General features: G+C 30.6%; 2 protein-coding genes across 2 annotated transcripts; one reads left to right on the plus strand and one right to left on the minus strand.

Moving 5' to 3' along the window:
• Positions 1 to 1845: 1845 nt before the first annotated feature.
• Positions 1846 to 4179, minus strand: LOC105786461 (exocyst complex component EXO70H1). Its single transcript, XM_012612913.2, has one exon. The coding sequence runs from the start codon at positions 4052 to 4054 to the stop codon at positions 2144 to 2146; it is 1911 nt and encodes a 636-aa protein (XP_012468367.1). The 5' UTR covers positions 4055 to 4179; the 3' UTR covers positions 1846 to 2143.
• A 17563-nt stretch (positions 4180 to 21742) lies between these two features.
• Positions 21743 to 25223, plus strand: LOC105786462 (UDP-glucuronic acid decarboxylase 1). The gene is made up of 7 exons (XM_052620639.1): positions 21743 to 22626; positions 23556 to 23698; positions 23788 to 23867; positions 24190 to 24273; positions 24374 to 24448; positions 24598 to 24690; positions 24772 to 25223. Exons 1-7 carry the CDS (start codon positions 21998 to 22000, stop codon positions 24976 to 24978), a joined length of 1311 nt encoding a protein of 436 aa, XP_052476599.1. The 5' UTR covers positions 21743 to 21997; the 3' UTR covers positions 24979 to 25223.
• The last annotated feature ends 785 nt before the right edge of the window (positions 25224 to 26008 follow it).

Here is a 26008-nt window from a genome sequence, read left to right on the forward strand (position 1 = left end):
ACATTATCCTCAAAGGTTATCAAATTAGTGAATTTGGGAAAAATTCTTAATTGTGGAAAGTTAAGTTAGTGGAGTAAGCAATTGGGATAAAACCACTATACATCGAAGTGTTCATTGTCCCTATTCTTTTCTTAGTAACCACAAAGTCTTTAAGAAACCAATCCACCCCCCTCTTGTCGCTCTTTAAAGAAAAGTTGATCATTCAAGCTAACACAATGTTTTCCTACCGTTTTTCCGGTAATTTGTTCTCGTCTTCTTCGACGATACATACTGATCTACAACGACTACATCTTGTCGCTCCCAAAAGAAAAGTCATGTAGTACATCTTTAATTGTCTTTTAATTGGTCTCACAAAATAGGGATACAACGACTCCTTTCAATAGGCTAATATTAGAGCTTTAATCATGCTAAAAAATATCCCTAAAATAATCAGAGTTCCACTAAGAGAAGATAGCAGACTTTAATTGAAAGAAGAAAACCGATTCATGTGGAGGAATATGTCATCACATCGCAATGTCTCTATTCGTGTCGTCACGACGTCGCCTGCCATCACAATATCGAAAAGTTTCTCATCATGACTTCACCGTCTATTCGGCTGAAAATACGAAGCACGCAACTTGTTGGTTTTTACTAGCTTCCTCCATTTTCAAAGGTTTCAAAAAGGTGGTCGGCCCTAATTTCTAACACCCTTGGAAAATTTCTCTCGAAGGCAACACACACAAACTGTGAGACCACATAATTGTAATATAATTTCAACCGTATTTTTTTTTCTTTTTTTTTGAAAGTAAATGCACGACAATTTTGAAATCATTACCACAATTGACTTTTTCTTATTTTTCTCCAGAAATTTCTATTATTATTATTATGAAATTAGCAGCAGCAGCAGCTTTTTTAATCCAAGTTGACTGGAAATTTTTTCTTCCTTGGTTTCACCTTTGATGCGATATTTTGTATATTTAATCCATCGTTTTCTCTTCTTATCATATTGAAAGCTGGTTTAGCGGCTACTACCAAAAGGACTAAAATAAAATAAAATAAAATATTGAATAATTATTAAACCTTATAATATAAATAAATCATCTTAAATCCACATCCATGCAAAGCTACACTTTTCTTTTTATTCCTAAAAATGGAAAAAAAAAAAAAGAGTTAGTGAGATTATACATGAATTTATATATTTTTTAGAATTAGATCATGATCGAATCGGTTAGTTCATCTATTCGTCGGTCGAATTAATTTATTAAAAAATAATAAAATTTAAAAAACTCGATTCAATTGGTTTTTTTAATCAGTTCAATCAGTTCATATCGATTTCTGATTCAATTAGTTCAATACTATTTTTCGGACAAATATCCTGATCGGTTTCCTATCCAACTGATCCAATCCGATACAAACATAATCAATTTTTTATAATTCATGTATACAATGTCATGACTGTATTTTTGGAGTTATGTTCATGTTTGAAATCATTTATGTTTCATTTTATGCTGGTATTTTTTTTTTTTAGGCATGTGTATATCTAAGGTTGTAATCCAATTGATTCAAGCTCAAATAATGATAAGGTCGAACTCTATTCAAAACTCACCACTCATTAATTAATTTAATCAGTTAATTGAGTATCATTTTCAAAGCTCAAGCTTTATTCGAGACAATATATAATTAAATTACTCAACCTCTTCTTAAAATAGAATCAAGCAACTCGAATTTGATATGCTTATTCATGATTGTTTGGCATTGAAAACTTCGTTTGAACACTTATCTTTCTATTCGACATGTAGGAGAGCTAATAAGTAACTCTTTCAAGTGCTGTCGACATGGGTTCAAATTTCGTTAATACTATTAAAGTAAAATGTTAAAAAAATATTTTTAAAAATTCAATTAAATTCATAAATTACAACATATTACATTCTCAAGTTTACGTAAAAATCAGCAGCAAAGGATAGAAAGAGAAATGGAACTTCCATATCTGCGGAGTAAACAGCATAAACAGATTTAAAAAGGAACAGATATGAAAGCCATTGAAGTTTACAAGGTCGTTAGATAACTACCTGAAAAAGATAGCGCCGATTTTAAGGATTTCAAAAAATCGCCGTAAATTATTTTACGATTATTTTATCTTCAAATTTCAACAAGAAATAAAGCTTTACACTCTTAACGGCGACCGCAGCATTTGCCGGCGGTGATGAGATGATACCGAAGACGACGTCGATGAACTACCAGAACTCACCGTCCCATAGAACAAATCAGAGAAGTAATTCCCGATGTCTTCGGGTGAAAACCTAACAAATAATCTTGCACTCCTTTCATCTCCGACCGTTGATATATGCGTATTATAAAAGTCTCGATATAATGTCACCAGTTTTGTTCCGATGGAAACTTTGATCTCTTCTCGCAGTTTTGAATCCGGGACGATACAAGAACGTTGCTTCCAATACGCTTTTTCAAAGCTTGCATTGAATTTTCTGAAACAGTCTTTGGCTTTACCAGCCGTTATCGGAGCCGTTGGATTCTCCGGCAACGAGGCGAACACTTCACCCCACGCTAACGGCTCGTAATTTGATGTGAATTGTTTCACCTTAGCCTCGTGTTTAGTGATCCATTCTTCGCCGAGTATGTACTGGAGATTCGATGTACGGACTCTGGAGATTACGTGTTGGAGATTGTTGGCTAAGAAGAGGTATGATAAGGAAACGTCTTTGTAATGCTTTGCTTTACCGTCGAGTTTGCAGAGTAAGACGAGGATGAGCCAAGCAAATCGGACGGAAATCGCCGGCGCCGTTGAATCTTCGGAATCTGGACTGAATAAGAAAGAAGCCGGTAACGTTGATTTCGCCGGTGGTGGCCAGTCCGAGATAATGTCGGTGAGGATGTTGCTGTAATCGGCGAGGAGAGTGAGGTAATTCATCGAGGAGATCGTTAGTGGATGTAAACCGCCACCTGGAATCATCGTTTTGGATGAATCCTTTTGGATTGTCGATTCAAAGTCCATCAACAACGAACGAATGGACTCACTGAGTCGAACCAGCGAGTCGAGAGATTGTAATCGAACGGTTGAAGTGGATTCGAATGAAAAGATCGTTTCGATCTCTTTCCAGTCTTCTGAAATCGCCGAGTACATGTCGAGTACACGGAACATTTTCTCCTGCGAATATTTTTTCGTCTTGGCGACGAGCTCCGGGAATCCAAACAAAAGAATCGCTGCTTCTTTTGAAATCTCCGTGAAACAAGATTCTTTGATGAGATCGGAAGTAGCAAAGACCTGATCGCAGAGGATTCGTTCTCCGGTGAAAAGCGTTCTCATTGAAATCTTCTCAGCTTCTAACCAGTTCTTGATTTTTAAATCAAGTACATCCCATTCCATTTTATTAACCTGAGACGAACTCAATTTCTCGATTCCCAGCTTATAAATACCTTCATCGATAATCGATTTTCGAATTATTTTATAAATATGCATGCATTCTTTAGCATAACCAGAAGCAATCATGCAATCAGCTATCAATTTCAAATCCGACATGGCCATAGAAGAAACTTCTTCTATTTCAGAGATAGAATCACCTGCGGTTCGGATCTCATCATCGTCATCAAAATCCGACGTACTAGATCTCGCGGAGGTCCGTGACGATCTTGTAGAAACCGATTCTGGATCCAAATGAGCCCGGTTCATCGATAAAATCTGGTAAAATTCTTTTTGAAGCCTCTTCATCGCTGTTTGCATCAAAATTTGAGCTCGAACGAGTTTTTCCGAACCGGAACCTTGCTCAGAAACTAACAAATGCATTGTTTTTTGTAACTCGTTAACAGATCTTATGAACCGTAAGGCTTCTCTTTTGCTTTCGTAGAAAAGAGAAGTGACTTTAGCGTAAGCCGACGTATCAGCATCCCATTTCATGATGATTGTAGCTGCGGCGTCGATCGTTTGCTCGATCATGGATTCTGAAAATCTCCGGCGATTAGTACTACTGGCCGTAGACTCCGAGGTGGTGGATTGACGAGAGGTGGAAAACGACGGCGTTCTGGGACTAAAACAAAGGCTCCTCATTCCTTTTCTTGGCATTTCGTGAGAGGCAAGTTTTCCTTTTTTGAAGCTCTTTTTTTGTTTGGCGGCAGATGATAATAGATAATTAGGTAATACAGGAAGAAACTTGGATTTTGAATTTTGCCTGGAGAGCTTTCAGAGAAATAAATAAATGGTGGGGACTGGGGAAGGGTGTATTTATAGACGTTTCGACTAACGACGCCGTTGCGTGACGGGGAAGAACATGGGGGCCTGTAGACTGACCTTTTAAGTCAAGACAATTTGCTTTTTACGCGGTACACGTGTCTCGTTATAATCCAGAAAAATATTAAAATTATTTGGAAAAGTAAAAATATCTCATAGATGGCTATACTTTTTGTAAATTCGGAATTTAGTCCTTTTGCTTTTATTTTTAGATTTCAAAATTTAAGTTTGTGTGACATTTCAAAATAAAAAATATTCACTTAACAACAATGTAACTAAAAAATTGTATTATTACGAACCTGAATTTAATAAACTAATCTTAGTACTTGGACATGATATTTGAAATATGAAAAGTAGGACTAAATTCTTAGAAATAAAAGTATAGGAACTAAATTTCAAATTTAAGAAGAGTATAAGGACTTATGGCGTATTTTACTTTTAAAAATTGTTATTAAATTTTAAAATTAATAATTTATTTTGATTTATATCAAAAATTAATTATTGTTATTCCTATTCCTATCATTAAAAACTAGCATGAATAACAAAATAATTAGATCAAGTTTTGATAATAGAAATAGATGATTTTTTTTAACAGATGAACCAGTTTGTCGTCGGGACTAACGGGGCTCGAACCCTCAACTTTCGCCTTGATAGGGCGGTTCTCAAACCAATTGAACTACAATCTCAATGAAATAAAGAAAAGTGTACAACATAGATAGTTTTATGATTTCATTCGAGCCATTTTCTATTTAGATTTTAGAATTGAATCGCCGGGTTGTAACAAACAAAGGCGTGAGTGATATATTGATATCCATACAAGTATGTACTTTGAGTGAGAGCGACGCAGATTACTAGTTACTAGGAATCCTTTCGTCATTGCTAAATAAATCGATCAATAATCAATTTGAAAAAAAAAAACAAAGTGTTTTTTTATCTAACGTATAAAGATTAATTTACCCATACTTTTAGTACAGAAGGCAAAATAAAATCTGACTATTAGTACAATAACTTCCATAAAACCTTTTCTTTTTGAACATGAATTTCATTATAGGTTCTTATCATTTTTTTTATACAATGCCTAGAACTATCCATAGCCTCTCCCCAACCCTTAAATAAGAGGATAATGTGCTTAAGTGCACTCGAACTCATATCTTCCTGCACTGACAACAATACTAATACCAATCGAATTAAGATTCAATCAATAACTTCTATGAAACTTTTATCTCTATAAAATAATTTTTTTTAAATAAATGATTATATTAAATTTGGGTTTTATTTAATAGAGGCAAGTAACACAAATTGAATATTGAACACTTGTCCTAATGTTGAAAAATACCATACTTTGTTTTATAATAATAATGTTTTTGACTCGAGACTCTAAAAAGCGTAAATACAATTTGAGGGAAGCTAAGCTGTGACGCTTAAAGATTAATTAATATCACGTAAGCAAATATATCATGGAAATTTTCATACGCTTAGAAAAGTCTAATTAAATATAAGTGTCTTATATTAATTCAAATAGTACGGCAGAATTGAGGCTTAACTCGATTAGGATGGGTATTGTCGTTAATGTAGTAGGATGTGGGTTTGAGTGCGTCGAAGTGCATTATCCTCTTATTTATGAGCTGTGGAAGAACTATTAGTAGTTTTAAATATTGTGTCATAAAAAGTAGGTATGATCAAAACCTATAATGAGATTATTAAAAAAAAAAATCAATGATGTTTATCGTTTCAAATTGTATGACAGATTGAGTCTTAGCTCGATTAGTATGCGTATTGTTGCTAATGTAGGAAGATGTGAGTTTAAGTGTGCCGATGCGCATTATTCTCCTATTTCTGGGTTAGGGAAGAGTTATAAGTAATTCTAGATATCGTGTCATAAAAACGATATATGGTCAAAACTTATAATAAGATTATCTAAAAAAAATCAAATAATTTGATAACTAAGGTTTAACTTTTCAAATATTTTTCTTGGAAATAAAACCCCATGCTTAAAGGACAAGAAATCATTGTTTATGAAAAGTACAAAATTTGTGTTCCCATCTTTCTTATTCGCCTTTCATTCTTTGATACCATATAATATGATTTTCTTTTGCTTATACATTCTTCTAATAAAAATTAAAATTATGGTTTTGACCTTTTTTTTTACTCGAATTGAGATTTAATTTATATATTTTAATACGACTTAATGTAATATATATATTTTTATAAACTCATTAATTAATCTAAAAATATAGTGTCGTTAATTATTTTGATTAAATTGTAAACATTCTTTTAAAAAAATATTCATTTCAACACGAAACCTACATAGATATAATATAAAAAGATAGAGGGTTAAATTGCATTAAGTTAATTGAGTATCAACTCGATTGGTATGAGCATTGTTTTTAATGCAAGAGGACGTGGGTTCGAGTGATGGGTTGGGGAGAGGCTATGGGTATTTCTAGACATTGTGTCAAAAAGAGCAGATATGATCTATCTCGACATGATTATCATAAATTATGTTAAATTAAAATATATAAAAAAACAAATTTCAAAATGTGGTTGTTGCTTTTATTATTTCAAAATGTTCACTTTTTACATTTTCTAATGTATACTAAAAATGAGGAAAATTGTGTTTGAAAGGGTGGAAAAAATGGGCACTATTTAAGGCTTATATAATCAACAAAATCAGTGCTTTGCTTTGTTTATTCCAAATGATCAGCGTGTAAAATAGAAAAGTATTTGTAGAAGAAGAAAAACACTCCATCTTGCTTTATTTAAAATTTTAAAAATAAAGAGACAAAATTATTACTTCTATAATTAAAAAAAAACAACTTTTGATTTAAAATAATTTTATTATTTTCATATTTTTTTAAAAAGACACGTCGATTGAGTTTTAGTTTGATTAGTATGAACATTGTTGTCAATGTAGGAGGACGTGGGTTCGAGTGCGTTGGAGCGTACTATCCTCTTATTTATTATGGGTTAAGGAGGGGCCATGGGTAGTTTTAAGCATCGTGTCATAAAAGAGCAGATATGATCAGAACCTACAATAATATTATTCAAAACTTTTTTTTGTCAAAATCTATTGATTTATTGATGACTAGGATCCAAATCAAGGTTTTAATTAAATCTAATTATAATAATGCTATGAAAGCTAAGATTATATGTACCACACGTACGGTGCTACTTCTATTGCAATTAAGTCAAATATTAGGGGCCTTAAAAAATTAAGGTTAATATATTATTTGGTACTTAAATTTAGTTTTAATATTTAATTTAGTATTTAAATTTGATATTCGAGTTTGGCTTCGATGTTAATTTTGGCACCTTAGTTTGCTCAATTTAATACTAGGGTGTTTTTTTCTTTAGTTATAGTTAAATACCTGAGTTTGACTTCAATGTTTAATTTAACATCTGAACTTTATTTTTTGTTCGAATTAAGTACCTATGTTTTTTTACTAAAGTACACCAATGAAACATTCATTGGATCATTTGGTTTGGGTATCAAATTGAACATTGAATCAAACTCAGGTACCCTACTATATTAACCCTAAAAAAGTGCATTTTTATTTCCAAAAGAAATAGCATTATATAGGGTAAAAGTATCATGGAGGCCCATGTACTAGGAGCCAGATTGTATTTTGCTACTTTTACTCAAAAATGGGTAAAATAGTAATTATATGTTAGATCAAAGAGTAAACCGGCCATTTCTATTAAAAATTTCGTTCATTTCTACTATTAAAATATGGTGTAGCTGACAGAATAACCAAATAGTTATATGTGACGTGCGACATGTACCTCATTATGATGTACAATGACCAGTTGTTAACAATAAAAATGGATGGACTTTTTAGCAATATGGTCAATTTGCTCTTTGCTATAAAGTACAAAGATTAATTTACCCACTTTTCAAGTAGGGGGCAAACTGTAATTTCACTCCCAATACAAGGGTCACCGTGAGAATTTTACCCATTATATGGAGTTATATTGTTCCCATGCATGCGGTACAGCTAAACTTGTTCATGGGTCGAGCTCGGGCTTGAACATTCAAGGCCTAATTCCGGCCCAATTTTAAGTTTATGATACTTTATATTATGTTATTTTTTATATATTATGTAAATTATAACACAAAAATAAATTTATATTAAATATATAATACTACTCCAATGTAAACACTAAAATAATGTTAAGATGGCTATATAAAAAATTTCAATAAATAAAAAATATATAAAATTATTAAATATTTAAAAAAATAAAAAAATATATATGGATGGGTCTAAAATGAGTTTAGGTTAGTCTTTTGCAAATATGGGCAAGCTTAGACAAAATTTCAGGCCCATATTTCGGGCCGAGCCGAGCTTGGGAAAGTATAAAGTTTGTTCATATTATATTTAGACCCAGCTAGATACAGTTGTACATCCTTTATGATTTTCATTATTATTTTACTTGCCGGTATTAGTGAATAAATAAAAAATTGATGCTAATAGAGTCTTAGCTTGGTTGATATTGACATTCTTACCAATATAAGAAAATGTGGGTTTAAACACGCTGCAATACCTTTATCCTTCTATTTAAGAGTTAAAATGATTATTCCGGATATTATATTTTATCATAAATTTTGGTTTGATCCTTTTGTTTCAACTTTTATGCATAAAATATGTCAGATAAGGAGAAAATAAATTATAAGAAAAAATACAGGAAAAACCATTTTCAAGGAAAGATGTATAATTTATATAATTTTACCTAGTCTTTGGTATGTTCTTGTTTGAAGTCTTCTCATTATATCTAATTACATATTTTTATTATCAGTGGTCAGTCTTCATAGCCAACAATTAATGGAGCTTTTATTTATTCATTCAAGGCTTTAATCAGGTCAAGTTGTAAAATATGAAGTAATATCATGATAAGATTTCTCTCCTCTATAAATTTTATAAACCTTTTCCAACACATTATTTATGGTCATTTGTTAATTATTTTAATGACATTTCTACATTTTTTTCATACTATTGGCACGTAATTTTGGTAATTTTTTTACCCTTAATCTTGAACCTTGAACTCTAAACCCCAAACTTGAACCCGAACCCTGAACGCTAATCTTCGAACCTTGAACCTAAACTCAAACCCAAACCCGAACTTGGGTTTAGGGTTTGGGATTCAAGATTTGAGTTTGGGGTTCGAGATTTAGAATAAAAAATTGCCAAAATTAAGTGGCAATGACATGTAAAATCTGTTGAAATATTATTAAATAATTGAAAAATGGACCATGGATGATGTGGTAAGAAGGGTTCATAAAATAATCTCTACAAATCCCTCAAATTAATAAGCTTTTTTTTTTGTTGAAAAACTAAGATATGCATACGTGGATATCTCTGGACATTTGCAAATTATTTAATGACATTTTAGTAATTTTTTTCCATGTCATTTACACATAATGTTGGTAATTTTTTTACCTCGAACCCTGAATTTTGAACCCTAAACTATAAACTCGAACCTAGACCTTAAACCTCAAACACTGAACTCAAATTCAAGCCTAATCCCTAAACCTCAAATCCAAACTTAGGTTTAGAGTTTAGGGCAAAAGTTTAGGGTTCAAGTTTGAGGTTCGAGATTTAGGGTAAAAACATTACCAAAATTATGTGCCAATGGTATGGAAAAATTGTTGAAATGTCATTAAATAATTGAAAAATGACCATAGATGATATGATGGGAAGGATTCGTACAATAATTTCTCTACAAATTCCTGAAATGAATAAATTTTTTTGAAAAATTAAGATATGCATACGTGGATATCCCTAGATCTTAGGAAATCAATATAAAAAAATAAATTAAGTTGAATATTATTCTACGTAAATATGTGACGACTTCTCTTTTTTTTATTATAGCTATAATAATTAATTGAATTAGTTATTTAGTTTAGCGTTGGTAATAAATTATTTATATTAAATATTAAATCCTAGGTAGATATGAGGACGTCAAGCAAAGAAACTTTAGGAATATTGTTAAATTATTCAACATTTATCACACATGTTTTTGACAAAAATAGTATAAGCAAGATATACCCATTATAATTCCACGCGTAGGTAATAATGATTTTTGGATTGAAATTAAATTCTCGTGTTTGGTTTAGCGGTCAAGACACTTTAGTAATAGAATTCACTCGGGTTTAAGTTCTCACGGAAGTAAGTGGTAGGCTTTTATTTGGGTAACTCTTTTTGAACATAGTGGATGGGTGTTCGACGTGGATATTTCCCTACCATAAGTGTGTGAGTATAAAAACAAAGAGATTGAAATTGATGAATTAAAAATTTTAAGCCATTTCGGGTTTGTTCGAGGTCGATTCATTTCTTGTTTAAATGGTTTTGGGATTGAGTCACTCAATTTTTTAGGTCAAATCATTATGGATTGAAATCATTTCGACTGTTGGTCACTCCAAATTGATTTAAATCATTGTTTTGTTTCCATCATCCAATCGCTTCAATGCGCTCGAACCCATGTCCACCTGTATTGGCAAAAATGTCCATGCCAATCAAGCTAAGACTCAATCGGCAAATATAAAAAAAAATAAACAGTACAGTTGATTCTGTATCGGTTTCAATTAATGGGTACCATTTCAGTGATAAACCGTTGCAATTAATTCTCTTTTCTGCACCAGTTAAAATTTCGATTTGTACCGATTGACAGTTACGCTAGTTGGAGCAGAGGCGATTCTAAAGGGGCTGGCATGGGCCTTGGTCCTCCCTAAATGAAAAATTACCATTTAGGCCCTCTAGATTTTTTTAAAATTTTAAATTAATAAAGGTAAAATCGTACTTTGGCCCCTCCTAAAATTATAAAAATCCTATTTAATCTTTTAAAAATTATAAAGATATAGACTATAAAAAATTAAAATTTCATTCGCCCCTAAAAAATTATTCTAGCTTCGCCTCTGAATTGGAACATCGTGCACCGGCTAATGCATGAATAATTTAAATTTTTACTTCCTAACATCGTGCATCAATTAAAACATGAATATTTTATATATTAAATATGCTTTTAAAAATTATTAATATACCTAAAACGATATACCAAAACAAACAGATATTAATATATTAATAGCAATAATTTTTATAATAAAAAAAAAAAGGATCTGTTGTCCGATACAATAAACTTTGTCTATAGAAATAATTAATACGTTGTGAGGACTGAGGAGCCTGTAGAGAGAGACTGGGCGAGGCATGGCTTTTGACCTCTAGATTGCCTTGTTTTTGCTTCCATGAACCCATGAAAAATGGCAACAAATTAAAGGCTTAGTCGTCATTTTATTTATTAGCATCGGCACATATCTGACGAAAAAGTAATCACGACATTTTAGTCATTTACATTTTTATATACCGGTTTTACCGGCGATGACTGTGACGACGGATTTGATTTGCGGCAATGAATAATTTACCCAGTCAACCTCCATCTCACTATATTTTATAATTTATTTTCTTATTTATAACAATCACAAAGACTTGAATTTAAGTTCACTTATTATATTTCTATTTAAAATTTATATTATCTTTTATATAGGTATAAATATAAAGATACGGGTGTTCAAATGGTTAATTGAATGGTTGATCGAACCAAACTAGTAGTAATCGAATTAACTGAACTTTTTAATCCTTTAACCGTTAACCGCACCAAATTTTTTTTAAAAAAATAACCGAACCGAAAGATTTCGGTTAATTCAGTTGGTTAACCGAAATTTAAATGTTTCATTTTTTTTTTGTTAAAACAAGTATAAAACATAAATTGATAATGTTTATTTGACTGAATTAACCAATTTAGTAATAGTCTAATACATATAATAATAATAATAATATTTATTAAGTTCGGTTAATTACCTGATTTCGAACCGAATTAATTGTTAATTGAAATTTCAAGAAACCTTTAACCGACTTCCGACCGAACTAGATCGGTTAACCAACCGATTAATCGAATTAGATTGGTTCGGTCGGTTAATTCGGTTTTAACCAAAGTTTGAACACCCCTATATAAGGGTTAGGATTTGGTACATCGCCATTGTACTTTTTCATTCCATAAACAACTTTAAGAAATTGTTGTGTCTCTTTTTTTAAATATTTTACTATGCTCCTATAGGACACTTGTCAACCCCTTGACCTTACTTGTAGAGTCTAAAAACTTCACTGGCAATATACCAAATATTATTCTAAAAATTTAAAGGATAACTTTTTTGAACTCCACAAGCGGGATTAAAAACCCGCCAAATTTCCTATTTATTTATTATTTTTAAATATTATATGGTGGCTTCTTAATCTTGCTTATGATGTTAGAAAACTCCTTTGTGTATTAAATAATTATCCAAATCTAAAAATTACATATGAACATTGATTGATCAATATGAAATATAATATGTAAAATTTCATATCAATTGCAATTTGTGAATATTAAACTTTAATTTTATCAATTTAATAGCATGAATTCAAAAATAAATATAATTATTTTTATATCGAATAAATTTAATTATTTATGCATAAAATGAGTGAAGCTAAAATGATGTCATATTAATAACAATATTAGTAATTTATAAAATTAAATTAAATTCTAAATTATATATATACACATAAAAATCAAAGTTGGTACACATTAGAATAATAGAAGTGATATACCTCTAGAAGTGCAATTAAATAATAAAAAAATTGTTGAAAACTTCAAAACTGGTAATAAATTTCTTCTTAATTTGTAATTAAAATGAAACTTTGATTTGCAGTAGATTGGTGAATTTATTTCTTTTACATCATCACTTCTAAAATTTACAGTAAAAGAAACTCGTGTATTGACCTGATGGTTAGGGTGTTCATCACCTCAAGTGTAGCCTGAATTCGAATCGCGCTAATCGTGTTGTTGCCAGCACTTTACCCCCTCTTGTAATTCAACAACAACAACAAAAAAAATTACAATGTCAAAAAATATGAATTTAGATTAATTTAATTAACTATCAATGTATAATTCAAGAACTAGCATCAATAAAAAATATTAAATAAGGCAAATAAATGGTAAAACTCTAAGGTAATGCTTGGTACTTTCTCATGATTTTAATAGAATGTGATTATTGGGAATGTGACTGTCAAGAAAATTGCGTTACAACGTTTGGCATGCATTGGAAAATATTGATTAAAATTCCAGGGAAGTTACATTATCTCGTTTGGTTCACTAAGTATTTTCCTAATAATATAATAATAATTTATGAATTTACCCTTATTAAATAAAATATAATATATATTCATGTATTTAATTTTTATAGTAAACTTAAATATTCATGAATACTATATAAAATAAATATAATATATCGAAAAGAAAAGAGTGAAAAACAATAGAAAATAAATATAATATGTAAACGACATACTATATAGATGATTAAATATGCATATAAAAAATAAAATTAGAGAAAAAAAAACCTACTTGTGAAGAATCTGTTGAAATAATAAAGAAAATTAAGTAGGAGGAAGGAGACTTAATAGACTAATACCCACGTTTTATCATGGAAACTACATTGTCATGTTCATGGGAAAGTAACTTCCAAGAGAAAGTTAGATTTCAATGAAAGTAAATAAATTTTGACATACCACACGTTGGAATTACGTTTCAATTGATTACATTTCCAAGAAAATAATTACTTTCCATCATCCAATCGCTACATGAATAATTTTTTGTCGGTCATAGTTAATATGGGTTTGAGTTCAAAGCTCATTATCTTTCTATTTAAGGATTAGAGAGGGGCTATGGATAGTTTTAGACATTGTATCAGAAAGAGTAAATATGATAACAACCTATGATGAGGTTAATTTGATTCAAACCAGCAAAGTAAGTTCAAGTACCCTAATACTTGATCCAAGCAATTATTGAACTTAATCAAACTTTTTGTTTATAATATCTATACTATTAATAAAACTTCTAGCTGAGTTGATGTCACGGATTAACCGAATATCAATTCAATTAGGAAATAACCATTATGACCTTTTATTAAATGATTACTATTATTATTTTGATGGTCTTTTGTCTTCTCATACTTTTATATAGCTCTTAAATAAAAACTAAAATTAACATGTCTAGGGATTGAACATGAATTTATAAAGTTTAATGGATTTATAAACAAATTATTTACCACTACATCAATAATAAGTATTGAGTAAACTTAAAAAAATAACTTTTAACATAAAATATTTTCTCTCACCAAATTTGTGTGTATAGATAGTGTCACGGATTGCGTTGAAGTCATAAGTTAACTCGATATTTAATTTTAAAATATTAAATTTCAATATTGAATTTTTTCGCTAACTTGATAACTTTTTGGCTTGCTATTGAAAAAGACAATTCCATAATTAACAATTTGAATGAATTTAATATTCTTAATACAATGTGTTTTCCCATTTCAAATTTCTTTTACTCACAAGTTAAACTTTTTTTTTAATTTCGTACATATGCATGTGTTGTTGTTGTTGTTGTTATTATTATTAGTTTCAAAACCTTACGTTTTATTATTTATTATATGTTATTTTAAGCACACATTTATCTTTAAAATTTGTGGTTTCCACAACACGTCGTGTGTGATAGAATTTCTAGTATTTATAATAGTTTTAATTTGCTGCGTTACCTTTAATATATACACTTAATTAAAACCCAAACCTTATTCTTTAAAAGGAACTCTAATTTTGTTATTTAAATATAAAAATTTTGTATATAAAATGAATTCAAACTCAAACTTAAATCGAATCAAATTATAATGATTTCGTTTACTTGAGTCCAACTCGAGCTTCTATTATAATACTTAATCCAACTTGAATTGAATTTTGGTCAACAAATTTTGAGCTTAGCTAAAAAAAATCATTTTATTTTGCATTTTAACCTCAAATTAGTTAGTATAACCTTTTCTTTTGAATGATCTTATTATAAATTCTGATCATATCTGTTCGTTTTAATACAATACCTAAAATTACCTTTAACCCCTTCCCAACCCCTAAATAAGAGGATAATGCGCTACAGCGTACTCGAACTCATATCTCCCTGCATTGACAACAATGCTCATATCAATCAAATTAAAATTGAATCAACTGTATCATAACATTTTAATGGTGGAAAACAATATATAAATACTCAGTTCAAGTATCAATTAGCAACAATCTTACATAAGACACACCGGCACCACAAAAGTAAATCAACTTAAGCTCATGTCCTTGTCGTAGAAGATAGCCCTTCATCAATAGTCAATAACAGAGATTATTTACCCCTCTCTCTCTCCCTCTCTCTCTCTCTCTCTCTCCCTCTCTCCTCTCTCTCTCTCTCCCTCTCTCTCTCTCTCTCTCTCTCTCTCTCTCTCTCTCTCTCTCTCTCTCTCTCTCTCTCTCTCTCTCTCTCTCTCTCTCTCTCTCTCTCTCTCTCTCTCTTGTATTGTTGTTTTTCAACATTAGTTAATTTCTCCTCATTTGCCCATAGTTTTTCCCGATAAGGATTTTTCACATAAAATCTATATGTTCTTATTTTTCTTTCTTATTACTTTGCGACCATTCTTACTGTCATTATGAACGTATAGTATAACAATCATCATGTTTGGTAGGAAGTGGAGTTGTATTTCTTTTGTGTAACTTATTGAATTTTTAGCCAATTGAATATTATTGGTAAATACATTTTTCTATGTCTATCAATTTAAGAAATGAGTAAATTGGTCATTCTTAAAAAATTGGAGCAAATTTATTCCTATTAATTTGAAAGTGAGCAAATAAAACAATTAATCACGACGTTAATATTTTCTATCAATTGTAACTAATTTTGATTGGTATAATAACAAATTTAGCTTTCGGTGTCTACATATCTTGTATAAATATTGGCAAAATGTGTAAATCTTATATGTTAAATTTGTTAAATCAGGACCAAGTTGACAGGATGCATAAATGTTGCGAGCTAAATTTGTTAAATTGAGATCAAATTGACAAAAACAAGTTTAAACTTTAAAGGATAAAAAACATGTACAATTGGCGAAAAACATTAACATTATGATTAATTATCTTTAGTTACTCACTCTCATATTTGACAGGGATCAATTTTAATGATAAAAAAATACACTTTAACCTCTTCAAAGATGAAATATTTTCAGTTTAACCCTTTTAAAATTCTAAAATAACAAGCATATACAAAAATAAAATTATAATTTTACTTCTTTAAAATTCTATAATTTATTTTTAACTCCCTAGAATTAAACTTTCGGTTTCGTCCCTGTCCCCATCCCACCGTGTTGGCATCTATATTCACTCCGTACATGCATTTGTCGTAAAAAGAAAAGATGGCAAACAACGTCGTAAGACACACAAATTCCAACACGCTATTAGTGTTTTTGCGTAAAACACACAAATTCTTCGACGCCGTACACCAAAATCCAACTTGGTACTTGCAATGAGATCACTTGACAAAGACGTCTACTTATATATCTATATATCTATATATCTATACATACATGTATCTGATTAGACAGTTTCATACATGCATGAGTGTATTTCCACGACTAAACTAGACAATTATTTGGTCCTCGAATGCAACTTTTGTATGTTTTGCTCTTAATTTGTCATGGTTTTTAGTTGTAGAACACTCTTCTTCCATAGTCAATGGCCAAAATTGAACGATAGTTTATGTTAGGGTTGTAACCCAATCGAGTTGAGCTTTGTTATATAGTAATATAAAACACCTAACACGTATGTCAAGTTAACACCTACCAACTTGACAATATCCCCAAGAGTACGTCTGTTAATTAGGGTTGTAATTCAATCGAGCTGAGCTTTGTTATATAGTAATGTAAAACACCTAACACGTATGTCAACCTAATGACCTACCAATTTGACGATATCCCCAAGAGTACGTCTGTTATGAGTGTCTACCACTTGCATGGTATCACCTATTCACCCATAATCCTCTGGAGCGAGCATCTAAGGCATGTGTAATCTCTAGGGAAAGTAACGTGTCACCATGCATGACACCTAATTACCCTTAGCACGTCACATCAATAGACCGTATCTTAAATATATGTGAGAATGAATCATTTCAAAGGACAACATAAATACTCAACAAGCTAGTGAGAATTTCGAGTTTGAATTTGATTTTGAAAACCTGGAATATTATTATAAAAGCTCAACATCTCAACACAAAAATGAATTAATGTATTCGAGTTTAGCTCGATTAAGTTTGTTTTCCTATTTGTATACTTGCGTATGACATTAGAGCCATTGGAAGAAGCTCTAGCTCGACATCCCAACTTGAATAGGTCTAAGCTCAAACCGTATTATTATAAAAAAAATTAATAAAATATTATAAATATATTATAAATAAAAGGTTAAATTAAACTTGCACGCTGCTTAAGCTTGAACTCAACTCAACAATGACCGAACCAAATTCAAATAATTTATGAGAATAACTATCATAATTTATCCTTAAAACAATTATCGCAAACAAATATATTAAAAATTTATTAATAAACCCTAATTGATAGGTGTCGTCTAATACTCTTTTCCTTTTCAAAATTGCTAACTTTTTTTTGTTATAATTTTGACATTTTCTTATCTTTTCATCCATATAATATTTTTTTATAGGTGAAGTTAGGAATTATATTTAAGGGTCAAATTATAAATTTTTAACACTTCAAAATATAATTTTATTATTCTTTTGTAAATAATAAATTAAATTTTAGATGTTTGAAGGAATCAAAAGAAGTTAAAAGTTATATTAGACTTAGACCGGGGTATTCGTTCAGATTCGAAGGCCCGCTCAAAATTTGGGAGGGTTTAGATAAAAATATTAGGCTCGAAAAAAAGGCTTAGATAAAAAAATCCAGTGCCTGAACCAGCCTGGCTCGGCCCATTATTCAAATTTGTGATGTTTTATATTATGTTGTTTTTATATGTTATGTAATTTATAACACATGAAAATTAAATATATGTATATAATACTACTATAATTTAACCATTAAAAATTAAGATGACTATATATAAAACTATAATAAATAAAAATATATACAATTATCAAATATTAAATTAAAATAAATATAAATATTTTTAATTTTTTTTAAATAACATGGGCGAGCCTAAAATGAGCTTGGATTAACCATTTACAAATATAGGCGAATTTAGGCAACATTTTAGACCCATATTTCAAATCGGACTGGACTTTGACAAGTACAAAATGTGATAATATCATGTTTAAACTAAGCCTAAATCCAACCTAACTAATGAATTCTAAGTTATATACAAAGGAAGTTAAGGGTAGACATGGCTCCCTTAATTAAATGGGAAAATTTCTTTTTAGCCCATTCCAAAAATTAAATCTTTCACTTTAAACTTTCTACTTGTTGTTTAAATAATAATAAAAAATTGACTCTCCCAAAATTAATAATTCAAATTTTAATCTTTTAAAAGTTAAATCTTTTAGCTTCATCCTAGGTGTATATATACTTCTATACTCTATATTAAGTCACCGGTTAAGTTCGTGTTATCCATCAACCATATTCCAACTTCGTTAAAAATTACCATTTTCAAAGGGATAATATCAAATCTATACATGAACTTTGGTCAAATGTGTAATTTGATACATGAAATTTGATTTGGTGCAATTATACACATGAAACTTGAATAATGGTTCATATGGATACATGAAACTTTGATTTTGATTCAATTGTACACATTTAAAGAACTGAATACAAACATTTATTTTCATATCGAATTAATATAAATATTTGTGTATGCAATATATCAACGTAAAATGGTGCTAATTCGACAATGTCAGTAATTTATGAAAATATAATCAAATAAAAAATCCATGTATAAAATTGTACAAAATTAAAATTTATGTATGACATTACACATTGAATCAAAGTTTAGGTATAGTTTCGATATTTATCTCTATTTCACAATAACAAATATACTACTAGTTTTTTTATATATTTTACATAAAATCAAGTAAAATATGCATGGATTTAAACCCAACCCAAACCAGCATCTTTAACATTTTAGTTTTACCGTTTCAACCAAAATTTTATTTGCTTTTTTTATACATATTTTTTTCAACCTAGTGTATATATAGGCTAAATTAGCTTAATATGCCGAAAAATAAAGTTAATTAGCCAAATAGGCACTCTTTTTTATATGGAAATATGTCGTTTTTTTAGAAAGCGTGTAAAAACGCGTCCAACTAAAAATACTTTCTTTTATACATGTCCAGCTTTTTCTTACATGTCAATAGAAAAACTCATCCAATTAGACTCATTCTCGTACATTCTCTCTCCAAAAACAACTTATCTAACCATTTAACTTCTATTTTCAGCATATCTCGCTAATTTAGCCATATATATATATTATATAAGTTGTTGGTATTTGTATATTTTTAAGGTGACAATAATGGCGGCTGCCGCCCCAATTGTCCATGCAAAGCCAAAGGAAAAATGTCCCGGACAACGAGTTCCACAACACCAGCTGCCGCAACAAGAAATAAAACAAAGCAAGTTGCAACAATCATGCATCACCCAACTGTCTGAAAAATGAAGAAGAACAAAGAAGAAGGTGAAGAAGATTATGATTCAACGTTGAATAGATAGTAATTCCGTACCAAATTCCCATTTTTGTTTTTTTTTCTTTGAATGACTAAAGAACAAAAAACAAAACAGAGACTTGATGTGTTTACATTGGTTAAGAGTTTTAACAGCTCGACGTGCTTGATATTGTTGATTTTTACTTGCAAAAACAAGTACGACAGGTGTTTGAAAAAATGTTCCAATGGAAAATTTGGGGGTTTTTTTCACATATTCTCACGCGTTGTTGTTGATTTGAGGACCATGATGAATTTCCATTGTAGTTTAGTGACATATTAGTGATGAACTGATGATATATATATATACACACTGTGATGTTCGTTCACATTCTAATTTTTAAAAATATAAATAATTAATGGTTAATTATTTCAAAATTCGACATTTTAAAGCACGACAAATCAACTTTTTTTAATTCAATGTTATTTTGCTTACAATGACTAAATTATAATTTTTATAATATGAAGACTATTGAATACAAGGGCTAAAAAATTGAATTTTGATCTCTCCTAAAAATAAAAATAAAAATAAAATAAATTTTCAATCTAGGTCCTTTTAACAAAAAAATTTGGTTTTAACCCCATAAAAATTGGTAATTATATCTTGACCCCTAATAGAATTTTTAACTTTGCCCTCAAGAAAAAACTAATTTACTCCTAAACTTATGGTAAAACTTTTTTTTTTTGGTATTCTTCGTATCCATTTTATGGTTGCCCTCCTAACAATATTATCTCCAAGGTTTGAACTTGTCTCTCCTTGAGAATGTAATGTGTCTTATCATTGCACCCAATACTTGTTGGTTATGGTAATATTTTAATTCAAAGAAAATTATAAAATTTTGATCCAAAATCCGTTAAATATTGGGTAAAAGTACCATGGAGGCTTCTGTACTAGGAGTCATATTGCATTTTGCCCTCTCGACTTAAAAAAAGAGCAAATTGTTCGTGTACGTTAGATCAAAGAGCAATCTGGTCCTTTTTTTGTTAAAAAATTCATTCATTTCTACTATTAAAAACTGGCATCACTGACAAAATAATTGGTCATGTGTACCTCATGCTAACGTATAAGAACCAATTTTTAATAATGAAAATGGACGAGATTTTAACAGAATGACTAATTTATTCTTTGATCTAACATAAAAAGACTAATTTACTTTTCTTTTAATTAGAGAAAGCAAAATATAATATGACTTTTAGTACAAAAACCTCTATAATATTTTTACATTAAATATTGTTATATTAATACCCATATAAATTAGTCCCTCCTTTGCCAATAAAAATAATTTTATTATTCTATCAAAAAAATTTAATTGGATTAAGGAGGTCCATACCCATACATTAAAAGGGCTTGATTTTGTAGCTTTGAAATTTCTTAATTTGGGCTCACCTTTTTAACCCAAAGTTACATAATCAAAGGGTTTTTCTTCTATGCTTAGTTTGGTAATCTCTTTACAATATTATTTTGATAAGACTATTGACATAATCTCCAACCTTTAAATAAAAAGATAATACGTTTTAGCACATTCGAATCTACCTCCTTCTATATTGGTAACAATATTTATGGCAGTCAAATTAAGACTCAATCGGCACATAAACCTTAAACTTTTGACCAATAATCCACATGTTGAAATTCTCTAATTAATTTATCTCAAATTGATTTGAACAAATTTTGATAACTAGATACCAATTTAATGAAAAAATAAAAAATCATTATAAGTTCTAATTATATTTATTTTTTATACAATACTTAAAACTAAAAGATAATATATTTCAAAAACTCAAACTCACTACATTCAAACCTCCTACATGAAAGAATATTTATATTTTCAATAATTTTATATATTTTAGAAAAATTTAAATAGCATTTTTCTAACTCATATGATTATCCTTAATCAAATTATCTTCCAAATTACTCTATTTCTCTCTATGATTAATACTTCTAAATTAAAATTAAAAAAAAAAAAACTTCCTTTCATCTCTCTCATCTCCTTCCTTCAATCTCAAGCTTTTTTTTTTTTTCACTTTTTATTTTTGGCTGAAAAAAACGATGAATTGAAAGGTGTTTCAGCTTTCCCTCTTTGAACTTCAGCTTCAGTTCTTCAAACTCAATAGCTGAAAGGAAAAACATATTTTTACTTCATTCATTCAAATTCCCACACAAAAAGGGGAAAAACCCAGAAATTTTAAGCCATGAAACAGTTACACAAGCAATCAAGCATTAACCATAGGCGAGATGAAGAGATCTTAATACCTCAAACTCCTCCTTACTCACCCAAATCCTTAAAACACCCCAGATCTCTCCCTAGATCCATTAACTATCTCTTCAAAGAACAACGCCTTTTGTTCATCTTCATCGGCATTTTAATCGGTTCTACTTTCTTCATCCTCCAACCAACTCTCTCTCGTTTAGGCCCAACCGAGACTCACCCTTCGATCCCCAAATCTTTCTCTAACAACGTCGTTTCCCACACCCAAGAGTTCTCCGTTTCCAATCAGAATCCTATTCATGGCAAAATGGGTCGTGTTCCCGTCGGGATCGGTCGACGGAGGATGAGGATCGTCGTCACCGGTGGTGCTGGGTTTGTCGGTAGTCACCTCGTTGATAAGCTAATTGGAAGAGGCGATGAAGTGATTGTTATCGATAATTTCTTCACTGGGAGGAAAGAAAACGTGGTTCATCTTTTTGGGAATCCGAGGTTCGAATTGATTCGACATGACGTCGTTGAACCGATTCTCTTGGAAGTAGATCAGATCTATCATTTAGCTTGCCCTGCTTCACCGGTTCATTATAAATATAATCCCGTTAAGACCATCATATCCTTTTTTACTATAATTTATTTCAATTTCGCATTAGTTTTTGTTATTTTTCTTTAGATTTCTATGATTGTTTATGTTATTTGATTGAATGGGTTTTTGTTTTCCATTGAATATGCTTATTTTAGATCTTTAACTTGGTGGGATTACAAGAAACTTGTCATGGGTAACCTTAATATGTTGAAGCTTGCAAAGAGACTAAAATTAATGGGGTTTTGTGTCAGTTTTGCATTAGTTTTTGGTTTTTTTCTTTACACTTCTATGGTAGTTTATGTTATTTGATAGAATGGGTTTTGTTTTTTATTGAATTATGCTTATTTAAGATCATTAACTTGGTGACATTACAAGAAATTTGTGATGGGACTCTTAATATGTTGAGGCTTGCAAAGAGAGTGAAATTAATGGGGTTTTGTGTAAATTTTGCGTTAGTTTTTGTTTTTTTTCTTTAGATTTTATGTTTAACAATACTATTCGAGTTAATGGGTTTTTGTTTTTTATTGAATTATGCTTATTTGAGATCTTTAACTTAGTGAGATTACAAGAAAAATGTGATGGGTACTATTGATATGTTGGGGCTTGCAAAGAGTGTGAATTTAATGGTTTTTTGTATTGAATATGTATTAGGTTTTGGGGTTTTTCTTTAGATTTTATGTTTAACAAAATGGTTCAAATTGATGGGTTTTTGTTATTGTTTGAATTATTGCTTATTTGAGATCCTTACCTTGGTGAGATTACAAGAAAAATGTGATGGGTACTATTAATATGTTGGGGCTTGTAAAGAGTGTAAAATTAGTGGTTTTTCTATCGAATTCACAGTAGATTTTGGTGTTTTTCTTTAGCTTTTATGTTTAACGAAACCATTCGAGTTAATGGGTTTTTGTTATTGGTTGAATTATGTTTATTTGAGATCCTTAACTTGGTGAAGTTACAAGACAAATGTGATGGGTACTCTTAACATGTTGGGGCTTGCAAAGAGAGTTGGGGCCAGGTTTTTGCTTACGAGCACGAGTGAGGTTTACGGTGATCCCCTTCAGCATCCTCAGAAAGAAACCTATTGGGGAAATGTTAATCCAATCGGTGAGGAGCTTATAAAAGCGCAACAAGTTTTTCTGTTTTGGTTGCTGAATCTTCTTTGTGGTTACATTGTGTAATGTTATTGTGATTAGGTGAGAGGAGTTGCTACGATGAAGGAAAAAGGACTGCTGAAACCTTAACCATGGATTATCATCGAGGTGACGGTGTTGAGGTATGTTTTTTCGTATATTTACTTGTAGTTGAACTATGAACCATGTGGGGATGCTTGAATTGTGTACAAGATAATAGGGTATGCTTTTAATAATCCCATGGCATTGACAGTCGAGTTACGATTTAGCATAGCCTGATCTAATGTTATAACTTGGACTATTGTGACGTGTTACTCAACAAGGGCGAAAGAACTTGTGATGGATTAATTGGTTTATAGATCCATAAATCGGCCATAGTGCTTCGAAAGGAGATAAAACAGGTCACATGATAATTGAAAGATACCGTACCCACGACGCTCAAATGGTTATACTTGGTGGTTGCAGGTGCGAATTGCTCGTATTTTCAACACTTATGGCCCTCGCATGTGCTTGGATGATGGACGTGTTGTTAGCAATTTTGTTGCTCAGGTTGATTCATCATTCTAATAAATTTTGGCGTTCATGTGTAGGATTTGGTTAAGATTTGAATCATTTAACATTTTGTAACAACTGTTGTTTTGTATCACAGGCCATTCGGAAGCAACCGATGACTGTTTATGGTGATGGGAAACAAACACGAAGCTTCCAATATGTTTCTGATTTGGTATGTCTACCTGTTTATTATCATAACTTCTTTTGGTACACTGCTGTTTTCTTGGTGACTTCTATCGGTATTTGTTCGAGTATTGTGAAGTTGAAAGAATATATGTATAATACAATTTGAAGAAACTTTCGTACCTTCGTGAATAACAGGTTGATGGACTCGTTGCTTTAATGGAAGGGGAGCACATAGGACCTTTTAATCTCGGCAATCCGGGAGAATTCACCATGCTCGAATTAGCGGAGGTTTGTCTTTCTGAACCCAACTTACTTTTCATTAACTAAGTGAATCTTACAATTCATTAAAGCCTTCCAAATTCACTTCAGGTCGTCAAAGACACGATCGATCCAAGTGCAACGATAGAATATAAACCAAATACCGCGGACGATCCACATATGAGGAAACCGGACATCAGCAAAGCAAAGGAGCTGCTGAACTGGGAGCCAAAAATACCCCTAAGAGAAGGGTTACCCCTTATGGTGAACGATTTCCGGAATCGTATTTTGAATGAAGATGAAGGAAAGGGAGCTTAAACCGAAAAACGAACAGATACGGGAAACAAGTATGTATAGTGTGAACTGCAGCTGTATTTTTGCCAATTCATTTCATTATTATTATTACTATGATTATTATGATCTTTGTTCTGCATTACCTGGAAAATTTAGCTGTTTGTTTGAGCCTCTATATAGGAAGATATGTTGTTCTTTCCTTTTATGATAATCAGCTCCTATTGTTCACATCTACATTGTGTAGTTAAATAATAATTAGTTTTTCTTTTCTTTTTCTACCTAATTATTTGTTAATAATTAGAATTTTTGCACCCTAAAATACGATATTTTCAATCTCAAATGATTTGTGAATTTATGATATTTCTCTTAAAATTTATTATTGTCGATTCTAAAACAATTTAAACTCGAAATTATTCATATGTTCAATACAATCCATCTTTGAAATCTATTTATTAATTTTGTTAAACAAGAAATGATAATTTTTTAATATTAAAAGAATTAATTTAATCAATTTCTTATAGTAATAGAACTTCTCGTTTGACATTAAATATAACGGTCCGTGCCATTAATTCAATAAGGGTAAACTACAAAAATAGTCGTTTTTGTTTGTTTCAGATTACATTTTAGTCACTTATATTTGAAATGTTACGTTTTAGTTATTTATGTTATTATGTTGTTACGAAGTGGTCATTCTACCTTTAAACTCCGTTACTTCCCTAACGGTAGTCCAAATAGGTTTTAAACGCCAACTTGGATTTTCAGTTGCTGGGATAAAAATATATTTTTAATTAAATAAATTTAATTTGGATTGCTGCCATTAGGGAGGTAATGGGGCTTAATGGTGGAGTGACCACTTCGTAACAAAACGATAACGTAAATGACTAAAACATAATATTTCAAACATAAGTGACTAAAATGTAATCTGAGACAAACAAAAGTGACTGTTTTTAATAGTTTAGTGCGTTGAATCGCATTATCCTTCTATTTATGGGTTGGGGAGGGGCTATGGGTATTTCAAAGCATTGTGTCAATAAGTATGGGCTAAGGATAGGCT

The sequence above is a fragment of the Gossypium raimondii genome, chromosome 1, assembly GCF_025698545.1.
Source record: "Gossypium raimondii isolate GPD5lz chromosome 1, ASM2569854v1, whole genome shotgun sequence".
Lineage (NCBI taxonomy): Eukaryota > Viridiplantae > Streptophyta > Magnoliopsida > Malvales > Malvaceae > Gossypium > Gossypium raimondii.

Excerpts from the sequence above, each read along its gene's own strand:
- LOC105786462 (XM_052620639.1), top strand. The coding sequence starts at position 21,998 with ATGAAACAGTTACACAAGCAATCAAGCATTAACCATAGGCGAGATGAA. Across the intron at positions 23,868-24,189 it reads ATCGAGGTGACGGTGTTGAG|GTGCGAATTGCTCGTATTTT; the intron begins GTATGTTTTTTC and ends TGGTGGTTGCAG. Across the intron at positions 24,274-24,373 it reads TTAGCAATTTTGTTGCTCAG|GCCATTCGGAAGCAACCGAT; the intron begins GTTGATTCATCA and ends TTTGTATCACAG.
- LOC105786461 (XM_012612913.2), bottom strand. The coding sequence starts at position 4,054 with ATGCCAAGAAAAGGAATGAGGAGCCTTTGTTTTAGTCCCAGAACGCCG.